Source organism: Fusarium poae, chromosome 4 (assembly GCF_019609905.1).
Source record: "Fusarium poae strain DAOMC 252244 chromosome 4, whole genome shotgun sequence".
Taxonomy (NCBI): domain Eukaryota; kingdom Fungi; phylum Ascomycota; class Sordariomycetes; order Hypocreales; family Nectriaceae; genus Fusarium; species Fusarium poae.
Genome location: NC_058402.1, coordinates 5,498,901 through 5,520,305, shown reverse-complemented (window position 1 = coordinate 5,520,305; position 21,405 = coordinate 5,498,901). Strand labels below are relative to the sequence as shown.

The following is a 21,405-nucleotide window of genomic DNA, read 5'->3' as shown; positions in this document are numbered from 1 at the left end:
TTGTAGATTGCTATTTATCACACAACATAAAGGAATCTTCAGGGACAGCATTTTTGATCTCGCATTTATTGGGAGTTTCGAACAAAGAATCGACCTTGCCTCTAACGCCCGTCGCTTTGCACTGGATATGGGCACCTAGCCACTGCTGCCTCAACGATTATAGTGGGAAAACTTCCAATGATTTTTCAAATTTTAAATACACTTTGTACAAGTACTTGCCCAATCAGGATCAATGTGAAATCATTAGAGCCAAATGAGAGTAGCCACATAGTGGGCCGAAAATATAAACATCAAGAAGAAACGCCTCGCAATAAGATTGCGGCTCGGAACGGGAAACCGATGGTAGTGTAGTTAATCCTTGGGGACATCAACTTTACTCATCTGAATGAGTTGGGTACCCTATTCTGTGGTCAGTGAGAGTTAAAAGAGGCGGTGAGTTTTACTTACACCAAGAGCATACAGCAATAATGGAATAAAGGCAGATTAGAAGCCAACCCTCCAGCCAATGGCTCTTGCCATCTGCGATCAGGTAGTTGACCAGCAAGACAGCTACGAACATAGTCGCGACCTGGAACAAGTCGAAACTCAAGTTCATATCGTCATTGCCCATTCCCCAGCCGATAATGACCAACAGAGGAATCAAGAAGAGGGCAACTTGCATGGAGCTTCCAACTGCTACTCCAATAGCCAAGTCCATCTTGTCCTTGATTGCGACAGTCACAGCGGTCGCGTGTTCAGCGGCATTACCTACAATCGGCAACAGGATCAATCCGACAAACTCTTCCGACACGCCTCCTGTTTTTGTAACTGCGTCGATAGAGTCAACCATAAACTCAGCGCACAAGGCAATCAAAACAGTGGCGATTGTCAGTGTGGCAACTGCCACCCAGAAGTGCAGCTGAGGTTCCTCCTCTTCGTCTTCGTCTTCCTCAGACTTTGGAAGTCGGTGAGGGTTCATGAGCATCTCGGAGAGGCGTTCATTCTCCTCGCGGCCAGTCATGCCGCCACCGATAAGAGCGCCTGGAACCATGATACCTTGGCGTATATTGCCGCCACTTCCACGCGACCAAGGTTTCGCGGCGACCTTCTGGCCTTCTTGTCGGAAGGTGCTTGAGTGTGTCTTGAGCTGGAACAGCAGATAGGCCGCGTATACAATGAGAAGGATTACTGCTGTGCCTCTTGAGAGTCGGGCAACGTTAGCGGCCGGTGTGTCTCTGGCTTGGTCGAAAACTGTCGGTACGATGACAGAAGCGACTGCTAAGGCGAGCATGCTACAACATCTTGTCAGCGAAATATTGACTGAGCCAAGTTTCGGCAACTCACCTGGCTGCGGTCTGGGCTACCGTCTCGTTGAAATATTGAGCTTCACGTCGCAGGCCACCAAAAAAGAAACAGAAGCCAAGCACCAGAAGAAGGTTACTCAGAATCGATCCGACCAAAGAGGTTTGAACAATAATAACCTTTCCATCTACCAAAGCCAATATGGCCACGATGAGCTCAACGGCGTTTCCGAAAGTAGCATTGATTAGACCTCCCAGGACTTCACCGGTTCGTAGGGCGATTTCTTCTGTGGCAAAACTCAGAATGGCGGCGAGTGGGATAATTGCGATGAAGTTGACCACGAATACGGCGATACGATTCACGCTGTGGATGTAATTAAGAGCGATGCCGACAGGGGCGGCGATGAGAAGAATGTTGATGTATGAGTTGAGAAAAGTCCTCTCAAGTTGGTTTCGGACGGTGAAGGGTTCTTTTGGCTCAACATGGCGGAACAATTTTGATGACTGTCGTCTGTCGAGTTTTCTCTTTTCTAGGTCAACGTTCTGGTCTGTGGAGGCTGGGACATCTTCGCGTCTTCGGTTTCGCAGTTGGCTTTCATCACCAACGAGTGAGCGCTGTGGTGTAGGTATATCGCCGCTTCCTTCGATGGGCGAAACTCCTCCAGCCATTTTCTCCCGATCGTACCCGTCTTCTTTACTTCTTCTTGTATCCATCATTGTCTCTGCAGTTGACCACTCTCTGGCTGGTCCACTTCGCCCAGGCTCAGTGGCTGCGTGAGCCAAATCTTCTCCAATTTTTTGGTCTCGGGTGCCTTGTTGTCCTTCTAAACCAGCTTCGGAGAAAGTGCGCGCTCGGTGGTTCCAGACGACGTGACGAAATGGGTTCCAAGATTGATCGGTACTGGTACGACTGAGAGTATGCGCCTGGCGCTTAATGTTGAAGTGGTTGACTATCGTGATGTGAGTAGGCAAGAAATAGAAAAAACGGCGATGGCAATAACAATAACAAAGGCTATGCGTGATGATAGGGGGAAAATGACTGTTGAAGGCAGAGTAAATGTGAAAAATCAAGAAAGGGGACCTTACAGGAAGACATCGCCAAGAACTGGGGTCCAAGTTCGAGGTGCGTGGGTCAGCGGATGTTGCGTGTGTGCGTGTCACTATGGCAGTGCAAAGTAAAAAGACGGGAAAAAATAAGAAAGAACTGCCAAGAATTCGAGAAGCGGAAGGGTTGGTGGTGGGCACCGTTTTGTTGATTCCCTTTAGCTTGAAAGTCAACGGTGAGGTCACCCGTTTTTCTGGTTTCCCCTTTTAATAACAATTCATTTCCCTGAAAACGGACCTGTTTCTCCTCTGCTATGCTACATGTGCTGGCTGTCCTACTACTTGTGTCACTGGCTGGTTTTTTTATTATTAAGAGCGACACGTCAAAGCAGACCTAAAAGCAGATGTAACGCTACCACTACTACAGCCCGCTCGCTACCTTGAAACGGCAATAATTCAACGACTGTGCAAGGCATGGGACTCTAGAGGCCTCCCCCCTCTGCCAATAAGCTTGATTCAAAGCTTGAATCTAGTCCAACGTTCTTCGCTCTCTGTTCCACTGTTGTCATGGTCAGCACATCACATCGAGCTTTCACCGTCCTCTCAGGCCATTGGAACAATGTCCATGAATCAGGATGATGCAGTTGGCAACAGACCATTGGTAGGCGTTATTCCAAGCTAATAAAAATGACTTGGAACTTGCTGTTGCGGGTCGTCATCATTCAGATGAGGGTTGGTCCTTGATGGTCGCAGGGGTTAGACTCTGCCAAGCCGGCTAAATCATGCCGAGCGATCTTACCCACGTCTTGGCGATCTGACTTATGTCATTAATGCAGCTGTTTTATCCAATTGCCTTGATTCTTGGCACTCACATGGTAGAGTTATTACCGTCTTATTCACAGCTGTTGCCCTTGTCGTCTGTTTCACAAACAAATACATACATCATGTAAGGCCTTGTACAGGTATGCGTTCTCTCGCCCATCATTGCAACAAAATACCAAGGTACCATCTCTTTAAATTCGAATCGTACCAAGAAATCGGTACTCATGTCTTAGCTAAAAAGGTGTGATGCACTTTACTTATGTACTACTTACTCCCTTTGACATTAAGGTGAGCCACAAGTGTAGGTAGCTCAGGTATCATCAAATCTCAAAGCTCCAAAAACGCCGTGCATCGTCTCTTCGCTCCCTTGGCAATTCCCTTTAAGTACCAAACCGATGTGTTGCCGCCTGCTGACCAGGCCATCTTCCCGCCAAACACTCTTCGAGTCCGCATTAGCGGGTGAAAAACGCCTGTCCCAATTATGCATTGCTCTTTTTAATTCCAGTCCAACAAATGACCATCCCGTGTCCATTACCTTACGCCTGCACGTCTTTTCAAATCCAGCTCTCATCAAGGTCTGCGCCTGAATCTGGCTCAGGTAAGGCGTTCTTTCTGGGTCGTCCTCTTTTCCGTGGCTGTGAGTCGGACCTCGCCCGCTTCTTTCGTCCACCCGGTGTATGTACTCCTTTTCTTTTTCGTCCCCTATCAAGTGTAGTGTCGCCGTCTTCATCTTCGTCGCCGCTTGGAGTTGAGGGGTCCATATCCATTTGGTCGGCGTCGTCTGCAATTTTGAACTCCTTGTCTACATTGAGGAGCTCTACGAGAGCGGTGCATTTCTGTATCATCCGTTCTTGATCCTGAAGTCCGGCCATATGGGCTTCAATCTCTTCCCAAACCTTGTCGCCATGAACACCTTGGACTTTGACTGGTGTCTTGTTCAAGTCCTTGGCCAGTGCCTTGGCTTTGCTATCATGCCTGCTGTTGCCCATACCATACAGTCGACGCAGATGTGTTCGCGTTTCCCACATTGACAGTAGAATAATCGACGCAGTCGCCAGTTGACGAAGCCGGCCTGGCTCAACTTTAGATGTCGTCGCCAACGCTGGCGTAGAGTCACCTTCAGTGGGTAATGTTCCAGAAGTTGGGTTGGCCGAAATTCCAGGAACTGGCGCCAGGACCTCAGGTGCCAACGATTGCAATGTATCAACACGGACATTGAAAATCTCGGATTCAATAGTCTGTGCCAGCGGGGCGCCAGTACTGGTCACCATCTTTTCGATTGCATTGACTGTTGTTTGCAATTCTCCAACTGATTGGTAATCGAAGAAGGCCAGATTCTCGGTGACGAAACGTGCAAAGGCCATGTGAGACGGGACCTCTTCAGCTGTATCCAATTTGGCGAGGTCGAAATCCAGCTGGCCGCAGAGCTTGTCCAAGAAGCGCTGGCGATTCTTCATCTTGCTGATCTTGAGTACTTCCATCAACAAGTGTAATTTGGACTGGAAGGGGTTTGTCGTCGCGCCGCGAGTATCTTCCACGACATCCCGCTGGTAGGCGAAAGCTGATTGTACTGCCTTGGCATATTCTCGTTCAAGAACAGTCTCATGCTTCTCGTGTAGATAGCGATGCTCGGAGAAGGCCAATTCTGAAATTCGTCGATTCGTCGATGTCTCGAGGGTCATCAAGGTGACACAGGTCTCTTTGGGGTGGGTTAAACCTTGTCGGTTGATACTGCCTAGAACCTCTGTGGCGAGTAAAGCATGGTCACCTTGACCTGAAAGTGCAATGCGGGAAATATACTTCAAAAATCTCTGAGAGGTAGCACTGGCGACATCATCGAAGTTAGTCCCACCCATGACTGTCAGCTCTCGCTTCTTGCCAGCAGCTGGTGCTTCCGCTCCTGTCTCGGACCTCTTCTCCTCAGTAAGCAGGAACTCCCGGAATGACCTCAATATCAACATCTCGAGACCAGGTGCCTGCTCTTTGAAAACTTGGTCAAAGAGTGTGTACAGTTTGGGAACCACATAATTGCGTGGCCAAGCTTGGCAAATCAATCCAAGAGCGTCGAGGGCTGACTTGCGGATCTCGAGCGGCTTGGAAGGTGCCGCAAGGGGCACCAGTTTCTCAATGGCCAGCAAAGGTACTGAGTTTCCCTTCCATTTGGGGAACTTTGCTCTACAGGTGTTTGTCCACTCGTCCAATTTGCAATGCTTCGCAATCATACCAATCAGCAGGCTGTAGCCATAAGTCAACGTAATTGAAGTTTGGTCAATAGGTCTTGCCTGTATCTGTTCGATTTGCGACAAACTGGATAGCAGGCCACCAATTAATGGAGTGTAGACGTTGAGCAGTCCGCATACCACCTGAGTACAAGCTACCAAATCATCCAGGGCGTTTCGCTGACTGATCTTGGAAAGCGCTTTCAGTAGGTACGTGCGCACTTTTGACAGAAACTCTGTGTGAACACTGGTCAAAGTAGGTAAGACCCGACGATAGACAATGGTCACATGTCGAAAAGCGACAAGTTCCTCAGACTTTGAGAAGTTTGCCAAATGCGGTAGTAAAAGTCGAATTTGTTCAAAGTTGAATAGTTTAGGCTCCGCGTTCGCAAAGATTGTAAGCACTTGCAGCGCATCGCGCCCAGACGGAGCATCAGACTCTTCAGGGTCAAGGTTGTCGATTAGTCCAAACATGTTGGCGACGAGCTTAGTGCAGACTGTAAAGGGTCCATTCAAAGATTTATCTTTCGGTTTGAGAATGGATCGGAACACCTTGTCGAGCATTTCAGTAACCGTTCCAGATTTAACAGTATGGATAACCAGCGACACGTGTGCATTGAGCGATGTCTGATACACAGCGGTGCCCTCGCCTTGGTAAAACGGTGCGAACCAAACCTCCTCAATCATCTGGCGGGCTAGATCGCGAACGGTATCGTCGGGGTCCTGCACTCGGCGCAACAATCCGTTCGCTATCACTCTGCGTAATTCGTTGTCGGTGTTGCGGAGGTAAATATCGCGGGTAAGTTTCATTGCACGCTTCCTTACACCAAGACCATTGTCCTGGAATCGATTGACAATCATTGGTGTTAAGGAGGACTCAAGATGAGGACGCATTGTCATGCAGTTGCCCAAAAGGCCGAGGGCAGAGTCTCGCACTTGTATAGAGGGATCGCCTGCACAGTCCAAGATCAGGTCAATAACAGTCGAGTCGCCATCCAAGATCGAAGGATCTGTCTCCAAAACCTGGTTGACACTCTTCAGACTCCTGCTCCTGACCGTGGCTTGTTCACTAGCCATGGAACCAAGCAGAATATTCAGGATCTTGCTGAAAGCTTCGCATAGAGGTGAACGCAATAAGATGATCGAGTAAGAGAGTTTCGCCTGGTTCGGTGAGACACTTTTAAAGGTGTACTCGTTGACAAGCCACCTACGGTCTTCCGCCATCATCCTCAAACGATAAGCCATACGGCCCAACTCCTCGTCTCGCTCCTCATCCTCATCGTTATAAGAATCGTAGCCAGTATATACCTGAGAAGCCCAACCCGCAACCAGAAACGAGATCGCACTTGACAAGTGAGGATCTTCGTTACTTCTGTTTTGCACATGTTCCAGGACGACTCTATAAGGACCAGCCCAAGCTACAAGCTGTTCCACACGGGTCTTGTGATCCAGTGCTTGGTTGGCCAGATCAGCGAGGTACTGTGACAAACCATCAGCTTCATTGCCTTCCGATGAGCTCGTAAGTATTTGGACATGTGAGCGTAGACGCGAGATGGCAGCACTCAAGCCACCCAGCAGCTCAAGGGCCATATTCTTCGCTGGAGCAGCAGTCTTTGGGGCTTCGAAAAGCTGCACCATCATTACCATTAACAGGCGAAGGAGAAGCTCGGCAGACGGCCAATCTGGTGAGTCAAGGCAAGTCGTAAAATCCTCGACGAATAGATCGAGCAAATTTCGATAAGGAGTATCGCCTGATTTCGTGGAACCAATGGCACGCTTGACGATGAAGCTAATCACATATGATGCATTGCGCTGCGCCGCGTCGGTGAGGGGAGCGACGGAAATTTCGAGATCCCTAACAGCAACACTATGTTGTTTGGCACCTTGGACTTCACTCTTAATGGAGGAAACAAATTGTTTAGCGCCCGAAGGCGCACTATCGTCATCGTCCGAACCACCCTGTTCGCCATCGATGTTTCGCAGCAGCTTGTGACGATCGCGGTTCTTGGTGTCGTCCACTCGCCCGGAGCTGGCTTGAACCAGTCTCATGATCAGAGCAGAAACAGGCTGGATACTTCCCCCCTCAGAAAGCTTGAATTGGCGAGCACTTTGCTTACCAACAGGCAGCTTTTCAAGTGAAGTGAGGATTTCATCGATAATGCCTTGGCGCTGCTCAGGCTTGATTAAGAATATTTGGGACAGCATGTCCATTGCAACAGAACGGAGCCCGTCGAATTTTTGAACTCCGATTACAGAATCCTTTTCGAAATAGGCATTTTCCATGAAGATGAGCCGAGATGCGGTGTATTCGAGTGAGTTGATTACAGTCTCTGATAGCTCGATCTTGGTGACAAGCTCTGCTAACAACGCAAACAACTTCTGACAGCAAAGAAACACTGACGTGATAGGTTTCTTGCTTTTTGAGAGAGCCTTGAAAACGCCTGAGGCGGGTCCGGAGGGCCGAAGTTCTACAAGAGGCATGACGATGTCCTCTGTGACTTTTCTGAAGATGTCTACGCTCCTCTGGATGATAGTTTCAGAGTAAAGCTGTTTGTCCTCTCGGCCACCTGAGAGGATACGAAGACATGTACGAGCCGACTTCAACATCGTCTCCACCTCGGAAAGCTGCTGAACCCATCCGTCAACTGCCTCCTCATTCCAAGTCTCGTCAACTTGGAGCTCCAAACTTTCAACCTGTTTTAAGCTTGCATCACTCAACTTCATTATCTGAACCAAGTGCTCTACGGGGACTTGGTCGAAACATTTCAGAGTAATCGCCTTTTGAATCGCGCCATGCATTTTCTGTTGCGAAGAGGCCGTCATAGCAACCTCTTGATCTGGTGTCATGGAAACAACCCCTTCATATCCTTGCTCATCGCCTAACACTCGTCCTACTGAGCTAAAGACTGTGTGTATGAGCTTCTCAAGTGCATGGAGAGCTGCCTCGCTCCTTTGGCGTTGGTCGAGGCTCTCTCCAATAAGATCTCGGCCATCGGAGTACGCTTGCCGACTCTGCTTTCGAATCGAGAGATGATGTAAGTCCTCTGGCCTCTCTTTGACTTCGATATATTCTTCACGATTGATATTCGCACGGGGAAGTTCGATTCGAAACGTGCCATTTTGGTTCATTTCCGTGTGGCTATGCCCAGAAGACTGGGCAATAGGCGTTGCAGGCTGAGATAATTGCTGGGTGTGTTGCTGCACTTGTTGCTGCACTTGTTGCTGCACTTGTTGCGCGGTGGCAACCGAAGAGTCCACATCAACATAAGAGGATGGGTCAAATTGCCTCTTGGACGGTACAACAACTTCGATCCTAACCGAGTTTGACTTGTATGCCTGAGAGTTGTGTGATGGTAGGGTATGCGGCTGCGGAGGGTTCGGAGAATTGATTGAAGACGAGCGTTGCTTAGGGGTCGAGTGGCCTCCAGCTTGACCGTTCAGTTGTTTTGCCTCAGGAGCACCGGGCTTTATCGTCTTGAAGTAGCCTCCCACTTTATCGAAAACGCTTCTTGTGACAGGCGATAAGCCTTCCATTAGACTTTTTCCAGATGACGGAGATGCGACAGTTCTCGAGATTGGTGTAAACTTGCTATTGGACGGTCAGAATGTTATCAATGTGAATACGAAAGATATAGTATCGTACTAATGCGTTCGCTGGCTAGGTTTTATGTCCTGGAGGACATGGTCGACGGCTTGCTTGACGTTGCGCGGCATCTGGGGGTGAGCGGCGGCTTCTTTGTTCAAGCTGTCGAATTCATGGGCCTGGAATAAATCGTTCAGAGGAAGTGCAGGGCAACCGGAACCCAGAACAGGGTCAGGGATGATATCTGATAAAAGTCAGCGATGACACATGTCGCAAAGTCATGGTAACTAACCAGGAATGAAAGGAACCGTCGAGGTCTGCGGTGAGTAGGGCAAGGCTTGCTGCAACGTGAAGGGGCGAGATCGGATAATGGCAGGATTGTTATTGTCAGTTCCCGTCTGAGCAAACAGCCCGTTTGAGGGAGCCCCATGTTTATTGGGATGCATATTGTTCATTATCCTAAGTGGGAAGGCGAGCCATCACAGGGCGTGGTTTAGGCGGAAGGAACGAACGGGTGATGGCGCATCGGAAGATCGCAAACTAGGTAGTTGTGAATGGGCTCCAGCGAGTATCAATAGACACGCTACAAGCGTGTCGCTCTCGTCAGATACGTGCAAATAGAGTTTCGTTCGAAGTCAAAGGGAGAGAATGGTGCGAGTTAGTTACGACTAAGAAAGCATTGTTTGCTGGCTTTGAGTAAGTAATGAAGAAGAAGGTAAATGAATGTAAACGGCGAGGTCGAAACCTACCTACCGCAAAGCTTTGAAAGACCAACGCGGATGGTCAGCCTCGTGAGCTTTGCGCTTTCCTTTGAGTGTTCGACTGGCGTATTTGGTGGTCTGTGCGCCAGGTACACTGCCAGTCAGTGTTTGTTCCATTGGCCCCACTCTGGCCTCGCTGTTTTTTCCGGCAGGAAGACCCTGGCCTATTGCTTGCCGGTGTTGGGCCTATGATGAACAAGCCAAATTTTTGTCTTCTAATTTATTTCATCATCTTGCGCATCGGCCTCACATACACTCTTCAACTCCTCCGAACTTGAACTGCACTGCACTGGCATACAATGGCTGCGATTGGAACTCTCGTCTTTTGTACCGACTGCGGTAACCTTTTGCCTGCTACCAAGGGCACGCAACGAAATGTTTTGCGCTGCGAATGCTGCGGCGCTGAAAATCGAGGTTTGTTTGGGTTTGGGACTAAGGATGGCGACAGTTTTTAATCATTTCCATAGACACCGGATCTAAAGTCACCATTACGCAAACGAAGCCCTCCGACTTTCCTTCCTTTTTAAGACAAAAGCTGCAGTCAAGCGTTCAATCTGTCGAGAAGCACAATTTGCAAACTGAGAGCACCGCGCATGAGACATGTCCCAAGTGTGGTCGCGAGGAGGTCAAGTATACTACTGTTCAACTGCGCAGTGCAGACGAAGGCTCAACGGTCATCTACAGCTGTGAATGCGGTAACTCGTATGAAACCCAGAATCCTTCTACTGATATAATCTTAACATTTGACTTTTAGGTGGAATGAAAACAACTAGACGCAATACTCGACAAAGCGAGCGCCTTTATAAATCATACAGTAGCTCGTGCAGACTCGGGAATCAAAGCATACTCAGCCTCCCCGCCCGTCTCGTACTCGGCAATATCGAGCGCAACAATACAACTCTCGCGAACAACCTTTTCCTTGTCATGGAGGAACTTCCTCAGGGTATCTTGAACGCCATCTTTTTCACCCAAGCTTCCAAGTGCTTCGGCCGCCTCGTGACGAACCATGCTAGCCTCGTTAGTGTTACTCAACGCCTCAGTAAGAGCGGGAATGGACGCTGGGTGCGACAGCTGGCCGAAAACAAAAGCAATCTCGTGACGGAACAGGGCAGACGAATCGGCAAGGCCCTTTGCGAGGGCGAGGACCGCAGGTGTGGCAGTTGGCAGATCAGGAGGAGAGGCGAGATCTCGAAGTGCGAACATGGCGCGATAACGGAGGAATAGAGGTACGCTTGTATCCATGAGCTTTCGGCCAAGGTCTTCAACCTCGGCTTCCTTGTCAGATTCGGGCATTGGGGGCGCGGGATCGATAGAGGCAAAGTCACTAGAGCACAATGTTAATTAGGGGCAACCCAGCATAAGATTTACCGACCTAGGGCGTAGCTTCTCTTTTTGTCGCTCTGCCGAGTTCTCCCACTCGATACGCTCAATGGCGATCTCGCAAGTCTCAACAATGCTTATATCCTCCTCCTTGCGATCGCGGTATTCGCGGAGAATATCTAGGTTGTCTGCCCAGCCTAGGGCGCCGAGGGCTTCAGCGGCTTCGTGACGGCACATGGGGTCCTCCTTGAGATCGGAGAGAACCTGTCGCAGAGGCTTAACGGCGGCATTGTTACCCGTTTGACCTAGACAGTATGCGAGTTCGTGCTTCAACAAAGCCGAGGGCGAAGAGAAGCCAGCGGAGATGGCCTCAATGGCAGCGACCCTCGTAGCGTCGTCATCAGCAGTAGTCGCAATGTGCTTCAAGGAGAAGAGGGCACGGAAACGGATGGGCAGAGGTGAATCCTCGGAGCAGAGTGATTTCTTCAAGCTCAGAACCGTAGAATCGGCTGATTTTGAGATCTCTGGTGTATCAGCAGAAGGCGACATTTTGGATATCAGTTTCGGGAAATTCGTGATGGTCGCAGTGTGTCTGCAATCGGTTCAGAATAAATTCTTCGCGGGGTCCAGCTTATCTTATCTCAGATGAAAGCATAATACCCCGCCACCCTCAGTTTTTTTGCATACAAATCGGCACCCAACCGGTCCGATATCCGGCGGGCTTTGCAGCCTTTGTTATACCTACCTCTAACTCACAACTACAAATATAGGAATAATGATGGAATCTTTAAGAGACGATGGCAAAATATCAAACAGATTTTTGGTCTGATTTTCAATAAGCCATGGTTATCATTTAATGACAATGATCCATGTCGTACTTTAAACAATCTGTATGGGAAGAAAGCGGAATTTTATTAAAGGGACTTGAGATCACCAGTTTATTTAACAAATATCCAACAAAGAAATACAAAACCAAATGTTAAACAATGAAGTTCTCACAATATCCCTGTAAATTTTCGGGAGCTATCACTCCATCCGTAGCGGCACCTTAACCGTCTGCCCATCATCCGACGCTTGCTAAGCAACGAATCAACACTTACCCTAGAAGCAACCAACCTATCTTTATCAACAACCTACCCACCCAACTTTGATTCAACTTTGTCTCTAGACACTTTTTATACCTGGACCGCAATTTGGCCTTGAAAAGTTCGCTGCCATTTGACCCTTTCAAGATCTGATCTATCTTTCCAGCAGTCCAGCAACACGTTGTTTACGAATTACACAAAGCATTATTAAGCTCCGGCTACTGGCTCGCCACATCCTACTCACTATCACCACAACTTCATAACATTTCCACATCACGATAGCCATGGCACCATCTCTTGAAACGCCAGAACCCGTCGACGAAGTTTTCGCCAACCCAATCAAGCAGAAGCCACAGCTTGTCGCGCCAGAACCTCAGAACTGCGTCGGTCCTGATTCACAGCAGGCCGGTAAAGCGGACTCATGCGCCGGATGTCCCAACCAAGCCATTTGTGCTTCAGCGCCCAAGGGCCCGGATCCTGATATTCCAGTTATCTCTGCACGATTAGAGAACGTTAAGCATAAGATTCTGGTGCTCAGTGGAAAGGGTGGTGTGGGTAAGAGCACATTTACCTCACTGTTAGCCCATGCCTTTGCAACAAATCCGAACAGCAATGTAGGTATCATGGATACCGATATCTGCGGACCCAGTATCCCTAAGATGATGGGCGTTGAGGGGGAGACGGTCCATGTCAGCGGTACAGGGTGGTCGCCAATCTGGGTTATGGATAACCTTGCCGTTATGAGCATTCAGTTTTTACTACCGAACCGGGACGACGCTGTTATTTGGCGGGGTCCCAAGAAGAACGGTCTTATCAAACAGTTCCTCAAGGATGTTGAATGGGGCGATCTCGACTTCTTGCTTGTCGACACACCTCCGGGTACAAGTGATGAACATCTTAGTGTGAACTCATTCTTGAAGGGGAGTGGAATTGATGGCGCTGTCATGGTCACAACACCACAGGAAGTCTCACTTTTAGACGTACGAAAGGAAATCGATTTCTGCCGCAAGGCTGGTATCAAGGTGCTGGGTCTTGCAGAGAACATGAGTGGCTTCGTCTGTCCCAAATGCTCAAACGAGAGCCAGATCTTCAAGGCTAGTACAGGAGGTGGCCGTGCCTTGGCCGAGGAAATGGACATCCCTTTCTTGGGGTCAGTACCCCTGGACCCCAGAATCAGGATGGCGTGTGATTACGGAGAGAGTTATTTTGACTCATTCCCAGACAGCCCGGCATGCCTCGCATTTCAAGGAGTAGTAAAGAACGTTGCGATGCAATTGGGATTAGATTCCCAAGATGTGCTGCCAGACGAGTAGTTAGATTTATCAACCTTACGCTTTTATGTATGTCATGATATATGGTGTTCGTTGCTCCACCGTATTTCTCTCCACATGCGTTTCGTTTGCCTATTCCGACTTGAGCTTGTCGGGAATCTCCTCCAGGTCTTCTGCCGTCTCAATATCGATAATTCGTCCAACCTCGGCGGTGTTGCGCATCAACTCCTTAGCGCCGGCATAAAGCATTCTAATCTCGGCGTTGCATGTAACGGGGAGGTAGAAGAGGAGAACATACGGTACAGATAAACGTCCATCACCCTACATGGTTGTTAACATTGCTCGTCTTTGGTAGGAGATCGATCAGAACTTACCATGGTGAGGGGGTAGCTCAAGAGGATAAAGCGGGGAGCATGGTCTGGGAGGTCATCCCCAACCTCCTCGAGGGATGTATAAACAGTCTTGTCTTCGTCTTGTCGGATCTCGTAGGTGTTCTTATCAATCAGGTCTAGAGAAGGGGTTGGTCAGTGGGAGCCCAAAGTAGTATGAACGGTGAAGCCGCATAAAAAAGAGACGTACATACAGATAACAGCTTGGGGTCCCTTAGCCCGGGAAGTTGTAAGGCGAAACTTGCGGAGATGGTCCTTTGACTCTCCAGAGAAGGTATACAGTCGCGATTCGGATGCCTGAGCATGTTTGTTAGCGGGTAAATGCAGTATACTGAAAGGACGGGCAGTTACCATCTTTGAGTATTTGTTTATTAGCTCTTTCAACAAGTGAGAGCTTCTCTGCGGCTTTATCAAAGCTGTGATAGAGGTCAATGTAGCTATATCATCAGGCAATCCATGGGAGTTGGTGAAATGAAAGCCCCGCCAAAGGGTATCCGTTGGTAGCCCCCACATTGTCCCGCCATCACCTAGCGAGTAAACGTCATCTATAGCTCTGTTGAGCTCCATCCAGTTTAAACTCAAACAACATTGGATGAACAGAGTGACTTGCAGACTTAACCCTGCTATCTCAACCTCTCATATCATTACACTTGCCCTTGGCATCCATGTTCTCACGCATCTCTCAGATCACTCGCCATCTCTCAGTCCCCATCGCGAATAACACCAGACGATTTGCTCTTGGACGAATCATGGCTCCTGTATCGGCAGATGAGCGCAACTCGCGCACTATTTCCACAGCAGCCTGCTTAATCATTGGAGATGAGGTCCTAGGCGGAAAGGTACAATGTCCTGGGAGTTTCTATCTAGTACTTTGAGTATACTGACATAAAGGAACTAGACGGTTGATGTGAGTGTTCTGATATAGGGTACATGGCCAGTATTGACATGATAGACCAACTCTGCCTACCTTGCCAAATGGTGCTTCAACCTCGGTATTGTACGTATGGGTGCTGAGTATCGTTTGAGGTTATTTAACAGTTGTAGAGTCTCAAACGAATCGAGGTCATTGCGGATGATGAAAGTGAGATCATTGAGGCAGTTCGAAGAATGAGTGATGGCTATGATTTTGTCGTGACAAGGCAAGTAAGGAGAAACAACTCCGGTATATCAGATGGCTAACATAAAAAAGTGGTGGAATTGGACCCACGTAAGAACTCACGTACATGGGCCTTGTATTTACTAACATGTTAGACACGACGATATCACCTATCAATCTATTGCCACAGCCTTCAACCTGCCTCTCAAGCTTCACCAGGAGACCTTTGAGAAGATGAAGCTTCTTTCAAAGCCTCACCCCAACCAGCCCAAGTTCGACTGGGAAGTTGATTCACCCGCCAGAAGAGCCAAGCTTCGCATGGCAGAACTGCCAATGGATGAATCACGGGATCTCAAGAAGCAGGCCCTCTTTCCTCAGGAAGACCTCTGGGTTCCCGTGGCAGTTGTAAATGGAAACATCCATATCCTTCCAGGCGTCCCCAGACTTTGTAGGTTGTGCCCGTGATTGATATCGTCATCTGCTTACCAGGTAACAGTCCAGAGACTTCTGGAAGGACTAAAGCCTCACGTTCTACCCCGACTTACTGATCCTGAGGGTAAAGGCACGCACAGAGTTCTGTTCTCTACTCCCATCCCTGAGAGCGGTGTTGCCGAATTCCTCACGACTCTGGCGGCCAAAGTTGAGCCCAAGGGTGTCAAGGTGGGAAGTTACCCTCGTTGGGGCAAGGAGAATAACACAGTAACTCTTGTTGGAAGGTAAGAGGGGAGATAAGTCAAGCTGTTCGATATGATATGCTGATTCCGTCAAAAGGGACTTGAATTATCTCGAGAGTCTCGTCGAGGAAGTGGAAGCTGGTATCCAGGGCATGCGAGTCACCGCCGAAAGTGACACGGAAGAAGACCCAAAACAGATCAAGAAGCAGGCAACCGAAGATGCGGACAAGGATACAGCAAAGCAAGTTGCTCAGAAACCTTGAAGGGTCGCAGCTGGTCTCATACTTTCCAAATCAGCAGATTGTTGATGGAGTGTGATAGCAACTTTAACGGTTCAAATATCCGTGCAGTTGCATCACATGTATAGCCGCTATCGGTTAGGCGGCGTGTTTGATTGATATCCCTGGATATATGTAGACATATGTTATAGAGTGTTCGGAGTTATATGCAGTCTGACACTAGCGCACGGTCTCGAAACATTCTGTGATTCAACGGCACAAAACAAGTAGCGTCGTCGATCGCAGCGCATTTTGTTTGATATGCAACATCGTTGTTATAGTTCGTGCTTGGAGAGATTACGTGTTGACATTGAAGACTAAGTCATCCCATGGAAGCCTACCACGCGTCATACTAGCATATCCAAAAGTTCACTGTTCCACGAGTGAGGTTGAACATACTCGTCTGTCAGATTCAGTAGCTGATGCCAACACATCAAACACTGTGTCATGTTGTGTGCCCGTGTACAAGGGCAAGAGTCATGCTGGGTTCCTGTCACATTGCATCTTCCAGATTTTAAGGCTGGCCTGCTTGAAGCAACCGAAATAAGACACTTGAGCGGTGTCTAGATACTAGTCTCATTTCCTCAGCAAAACTTGAGTAGTCGTAACGCAGTATCAATCTGGAGAATTTGGTGCTCAATACATTAATAAGTCATGCGGCGTTAGGTAAAGAGAGGGGCTGTACTCCGTAACGATTCTACTATTACATAGTATCCGTAGATCGCCACAAATGGGATACATCCGCGTGGCAATCTAGGAAGCGGTTCGTTTTTCGTGATATGCCACGCTGAATTGGGAAGCTGACTCGAGGATGTCTTTCCCAAAAGGAACCTGGGGTGCGTTGAAGACCAAGTTGCAGGGGTGATGACTATGGTGGAGGTGGAGCCGAGAGTGTCTTGGGCACATCGTAACGATACCATGGCAAGGCTCGTGGCATGATCGACGGCGAGATTAGAGCGAGACGCCAGACCTTGACGACAGGAGATTGGGAATACATAGTATGTCGTGATGGGCTGCCTTGGCGCGTTGAGCTAGACAAGAGAGTAATCTGCCGAAAAGGGGCTGTTATTAAGAGAAGCACTAGATACACGTTCGAGTGGATCACAGACGGTGGAGACGGGTAGAGGCGGAAAGAAGACGTCATCTCCAGTGTCGTTCTAGAAGCCGGAGACATTGAATGTAGAGAGAGTACGGAGTAAAGCCCATGATTTTTGCTTATGGTTGCATTAGGCCAGGCTTTCTGGAGCATAATGTCTTTATCGGCCGAAAGGGTCGAATTACCGTAGCCTGCAGAATTCGTGAGATGTCCACGCAGTGATCAATGACAGTAGGTCAATTAGTTCTGGACTCGTTCGCGATGTTGGTCTTCTCTACATGCATGCAGGCACTTTAGTAGGCGAAGTTCAGCTGCCCATCTGAGTTTCTGCAGCACGTTCAGTCACGTGCATATCTGCAACTTTGACAGGATGACCCCAGGTCCACCCCTTCATTCGACGTTAGGCTAAAACTCGAGCCGCATTTATGGATGGATTTCCTTTCTTCTCCAAGTATCGTTTACTTTGATGTCGCGCTCCAATGCTATAAACAGATGTCTCGTCCACTGGGTAATAATATCAAAAAAAAAATGCATGTGAGAAGCTTGAAGTATCTCTTCCAGTCGCACGTATGATTCCTTCGGAGCCGGTTGCATACAGCAGTCGCTTCTTTACAAAGTGAAAAGACGTGTCTACCCGTGAGGGTACAGCGCCAAGAGGCGCTCGCAGTACGGAGTACAAGCATCAGAAATAACAGGGTCTTGCGGGTAGGTTCGTTTGCTGCTCGGTCTACGGAGATTGTGTTTGAAAGCATATCGTGGTCTAGAAAAGCCGAACCAGGGTTGCAAATCACAGTCAGCGAGCGACTGATGGGTTTCATTCTCATTTCGACAAGCAACTGTCATTTTTGGCGAAATGGGGATGCATTTTCTGAGTGCACGTCCCAACTAGCTCATTTGTTTGACAGAAGGACAAGCCCGTACTTTGCTTTGACGATTGGTTTATACATGCTTAACAGCAGCACGTGGTGAGAAGTTGACCAGGTACCAGTATGTGGCTAGTCTTGTGTTGTAATTGAATTATGTGATTGGCCTACTTGTTCTGATTTGGATCGTGAATACATACCTAGCCAGCCTCTCAAACACCTGTTCTAGATTGTAGATCAAACCCCCACCTCTAGGCTATAAAGCAAGCAACTAACATGAGACAATCGAAGCTCCTACATCAATGCTAGAATTTTGACATGGTGAGTTCGCTTCCCTGTATTCACCTACCTACCCTCGTTGATATGATATTATGATATGTAGTAAAAGGCTTCTGATTGTCCGTAGTATATCCTGGTACTTTGCCAAGCCCATCAAAATGAAACATTCTCTTCAGGTTGACATCAATCATTTGGATATCATATCTCGGTGCAAAGTAATAATCTCTACTCTGTACGGATACGGGGCTCACCAATAAGAGATAACATTACGAGATAATGACTGCGGTGGCATCGCGTTCAGTAGAGCATGTTGTCTTCCTCGCCATCAATGCGTCGAGGTGTTATCAAACCCCACCCGGCATTGATCTCATTGACGCGCTGTCACATCTTCGATAGCCTCAAACGCACCAGCGCTATAGTAGTCATACTACGTAGTAGCAAAACGTGGCGGATCGGGCTGTCATTGCCCGCCTTACCAAAGCGGAACAGTTACTACAAGGTTTGATGCGTGTGTCTATGGGGTGGGCAAAAACAGAGCGCCAGACGAGCCTTGTGAGACTCGTATTCTGTGAGCTGTATCAATAAGACTTATTTATGCCTGCTGAACACAGGTAGATAGATATATATACTAGGTGTGGTGGATAGTCTGGATGCAGTAAGCGGCCGTATCAAGGTGCTCAAGATTTAGCTTTTCGCAGCCAGGTCGCTATTTAATCCCAAGACTCAATTTCCACAACCGTTAATTTGTCATGACAACATGTACGTAGCATTGTTAGTTGTTACTTGCATCTACCGAGACGAGTGGTAGTGGAGAGGATTTAACGAAAGGGAATAAAGGCGAGAATCGCCCTGTTAGGCCCTGCCCTGCTCTGTACGCCGGACCATGATCCTGGACTTACGCCTGAGACTTGGAACTAAACTGTCTAAGATTAAGAGCATCGGAGCCTGGCCTTGGGAAGCTCATCACCCCATCGATTCCACAGTTGCCAGGCCCAGGGATGGGGCTCTATGCCCCTAGACCTGCAGAGTCCAAGGGGCAGAGGATTCGATCTACGCAGGATCAGGTAACTAAGGATGCGTGTGTGTGTGTGTACCTGAATTGTGCATCCCTTTTTGTTAGTCTGTTCTGTACGATGTGGCCATTTCTATGAGGGGTCGAGATGGTCGTTTCTGCTACTGAATTCTGTTAAAAGTCTACAGTCAAAGTCTTTGAGGTGTGGCGCTTGGGCCACGGAAACAACAATAGATGTGAACTCTGGAAAAAAGAAAAGAGAAGAGAAGAAGTACATGGGCAACAACAACAACTATCGGAGTGAAAAGTCGCGATGCCTTGGCATGTCTCGTGTGTTGTCCTTTCTGGCTTATAAGTTGTGGAATAATATCTAGGTTACCCAGGCCAGACGGTGGCAGTAATAAACAAAAGATGGGGAGACCGCTATAATGATAATTTAAATAATCAAATGGTCGGCCTCATTTACATGGCTGACTCGACCGAGATGGCCGGGGTCACGGCGCCGGCGTCTTTCGAGGCGGCGTCCCGCAATCGATTCTCTAAGGGTAACTTGGCGAATAATAAGACGACAGGTAGAATGGGGTAAGGAAGAACGAACTAATTTATGATGTTGACCATACATATTGTCAAAGGAGCTTAAAAGAAGCGCAGAATAACTTTAGATTGGCTGAGTGAGTGGCTGCAATCGTAGCGAGGCAAGACGTGCCTTTACAGTTTACTACTGTCTTGGCTAGCCGTTAAGGATCTGCACTTTCGCTGTTATTACCTACTGTCGGTGACCAGTAGCTCAGAAGCTTAGTTGGCGTTCACCAAGACGAACGACCCTGCCCTGGTTGGCAAATTACAACATTCAGGGACTTAATCCATTGCCCCCTATTCCATCCACTTCTGCTACTACCCATCGGTGCTGTACTCCGTATGTATGCATGTACGGATACATATGTACGTATTACAGTTGACCAGTACAGAAATTAAATGGATATGTCGTTGTTAACAATTACCTATGATGACGACGGCGGATGAGTTATCTATCAGAGGCCATCAACGATTCAAAGTACTGCAATGCAATGCATGCTGTGGGAACACAAGCACGCGGATACGGTGAGAAGCTGCCTGCAGAACAATGCACAATCAGTTTTCTGGCACGCTACAGTGTGTCTGCGATTGGCAGAGTAGACGCAACCAGCCGCTGCCCTTGCAGAAACGAAACTGCATCGCATCGCATCGCATCGCATCGCATCGCATCGCATCGCACCGACGAGGCCAGCAGCCTACGGAAGGATCCTCCTGAACTCTACTATCTATGCATATGTACATATTACTGTTCGGATACACATACGGGAAAGCAAGGCCAATGTTAATCAGTGAGAACTGGAGCTTCGCGGATCGGCAGCAAGCAGAGCAAGGGTCCCCCCCCCCGACAAAAGCAATGGCCCCATTAATAAGGTAAAAAGATGGTATAGATCCATCCATTGCTTGGCTTGACCCACGCTTTAGAACAGACACGCCCCCCTTTCCCCATACCAATCTTTCCTCCCATGGACTGCAGATAGGAGCCTGGGCTTTTCCTGAAGGGCCACTGAAAGTCCCTGAGGCCGCTGGGGTCTGAAAAAAAATTCAATGTTGACTTTCTGTTGTTGACCATTATCTACCCGCACGACAAAACCGGAGAGGACCGAAACATAAGTCTTGTTCTCTAACCTCTTTGACAAACTCTGGTGGCTTGCTTTGTAAACTGCTAATAGACAAACCACAGGACAAGACAAAGGACTGGTCCAGTTTACGCCAGGTTCATTTCCATTTTCCTGTACCAACACTAGTTTCCCGCCGTCCTGGCGGCTGGAATAACCAGTCATCTACCTAATGGAACCACTCCAGCTGTGAGGAGATCGTAGATGCTCCTCATCTTAATCACCATTGAGAGGCGGCTGCACTCGAGTTGGAGAGGACAGTGGGCGCCTCTGGGCTTGTTGGTAGGGCTGCAGAAAACACATGATAGGTTCCTACCATGAATTGGCGCACTCACCAACAGTGAATTATTTAAACTCCTATGCTAGAGACGAAAAGTCATCCGTAGAACTGTTCTGTCAACATCTATGGCGAGCCTTTGCCATGCCAGCTATCTCTCTCTATTGTTCCCTACCTCTAGAACTTAGAGGCTGGGCTTCATCGACCCTAGCGACCAATCCGGCCATCGTGTGTCCCCTCAAAAAGGCCTACACAGATACCTTTTATCCACTGACAGGACGGGACGGGAAGTCTCCAGTAATAATTCCATGGGGCCTGGGTCCCCAGGACCTGACCATCCATCTCAGCGCTCGGGAGCGCCCAGA

The 21,405-nt window shown here is 48.5% G+C and overlaps 7 protein-coding genes across 7 annotated transcripts; 3 read left to right on the top strand and 4 right to left on the bottom strand.

The window, feature by feature from the left end:
* Window positions 1-373: 373 nt before the first annotated feature.
* FPOAC1_011870 (uncharacterized protein) lies at window positions 374-1,997 on the bottom strand (the record flags this gene model as incomplete). Its single annotated transcript, XM_044856237.1, has 3 exons — window positions 374-399; window positions 448-1,271; window positions 1,324-1,997. 3 exons carry the CDS (start codon window positions 1,995-1,997, stop codon window positions 374-376), a joined length of 1,524 nt encoding a protein of 507 aa, XP_044703550.1.
* Window positions 1,998-3,700: 1,703 nt separating this feature from the next.
* FPOAC1_011869 (uncharacterized protein) lies at window positions 3,701-9,394 on the bottom strand (the record flags this gene model as incomplete). Its single annotated transcript, XM_044856236.1, has 3 exons — window positions 3,701-8,954; window positions 9,009-9,192; window positions 9,241-9,394. The coding sequence occupies 3 exons, from the start codon at window positions 9,392-9,394 to the stop codon at window positions 3,701-3,703; spliced, it is 5,592 nt and encodes a 1,863-aa protein (XP_044703549.1).
* A 614-nt stretch (window positions 9,395-10,008) lies between these two features.
* Window positions 10,009-10,482, top strand: FPOAC1_011868 (uncharacterized protein; the record flags this gene model as incomplete). The annotated part of the gene is made up of 3 exons (XM_044856235.1): window positions 10,009-10,123; window positions 10,177-10,411; window positions 10,464-10,482. The coding sequence occupies 3 exons, from the start codon at window positions 10,009-10,011 to the stop codon at window positions 10,480-10,482; spliced, it is 369 nt and encodes a 122-aa protein (XP_044703548.1).
* Window positions 10,483-10,516: 34 nt separating this feature from the next.
* LIA1 (deoxyhypusine hydroxylase) lies at window positions 10,517-11,578 on the bottom strand (the record flags this gene model as incomplete). The annotated part of the gene is made up of 2 exons (XM_044856234.1): window positions 10,517-11,033; window positions 11,082-11,578. The coding sequence occupies 2 exons, from the start codon at window positions 11,576-11,578 to the stop codon at window positions 10,517-10,519; spliced, it is 1,014 nt and encodes a 337-aa protein (XP_044703547.1).
* Window positions 11,579-12,398: 820 nt separating this feature from the next.
* Window positions 12,399-13,427, top strand: NBP35 (cytosolic Fe-S cluster assembly factor nbp35; the record flags this gene model as incomplete). Its single annotated transcript, XM_044856233.1, has 1 exon — window positions 12,399-13,427. One exon carries the CDS (start codon window positions 12,399-12,401, stop codon window positions 13,425-13,427), a length of 1,029 nt encoding a protein of 342 aa, XP_044703546.1.
* A 90-nt stretch (window positions 13,428-13,517) lies between these two features.
* Window positions 13,518-14,128, bottom strand: FPOAC1_011865 (uncharacterized protein; the record flags this gene model as incomplete). The annotated part of the gene is made up of 4 exons (XM_044856232.1): window positions 13,518-13,706; window positions 13,760-13,893; window positions 13,969-14,071; window positions 14,126-14,128. 4 exons carry the CDS (start codon window positions 14,126-14,128, stop codon window positions 13,518-13,520), a joined length of 429 nt encoding a protein of 142 aa, XP_044703545.1.
* Window positions 14,129-14,439: 311 nt separating this feature from the next.
* FPOAC1_011864 (uncharacterized protein) lies at window positions 14,440-15,807 on the top strand (the record flags this gene model as incomplete). Its single annotated transcript, XM_044856231.1, has 7 exons — window positions 14,440-14,613; window positions 14,673-14,681; window positions 14,727-14,800; window positions 14,964-14,981; window positions 15,026-15,318; window positions 15,367-15,586; window positions 15,642-15,807. The coding sequence occupies 7 exons, from the start codon at window positions 14,440-14,442 to the stop codon at window positions 15,805-15,807; spliced, it is 954 nt and encodes a 317-aa protein (XP_044703544.1).
* Window positions 15,808-21,405: the final 5,598 nt, after the last annotated feature.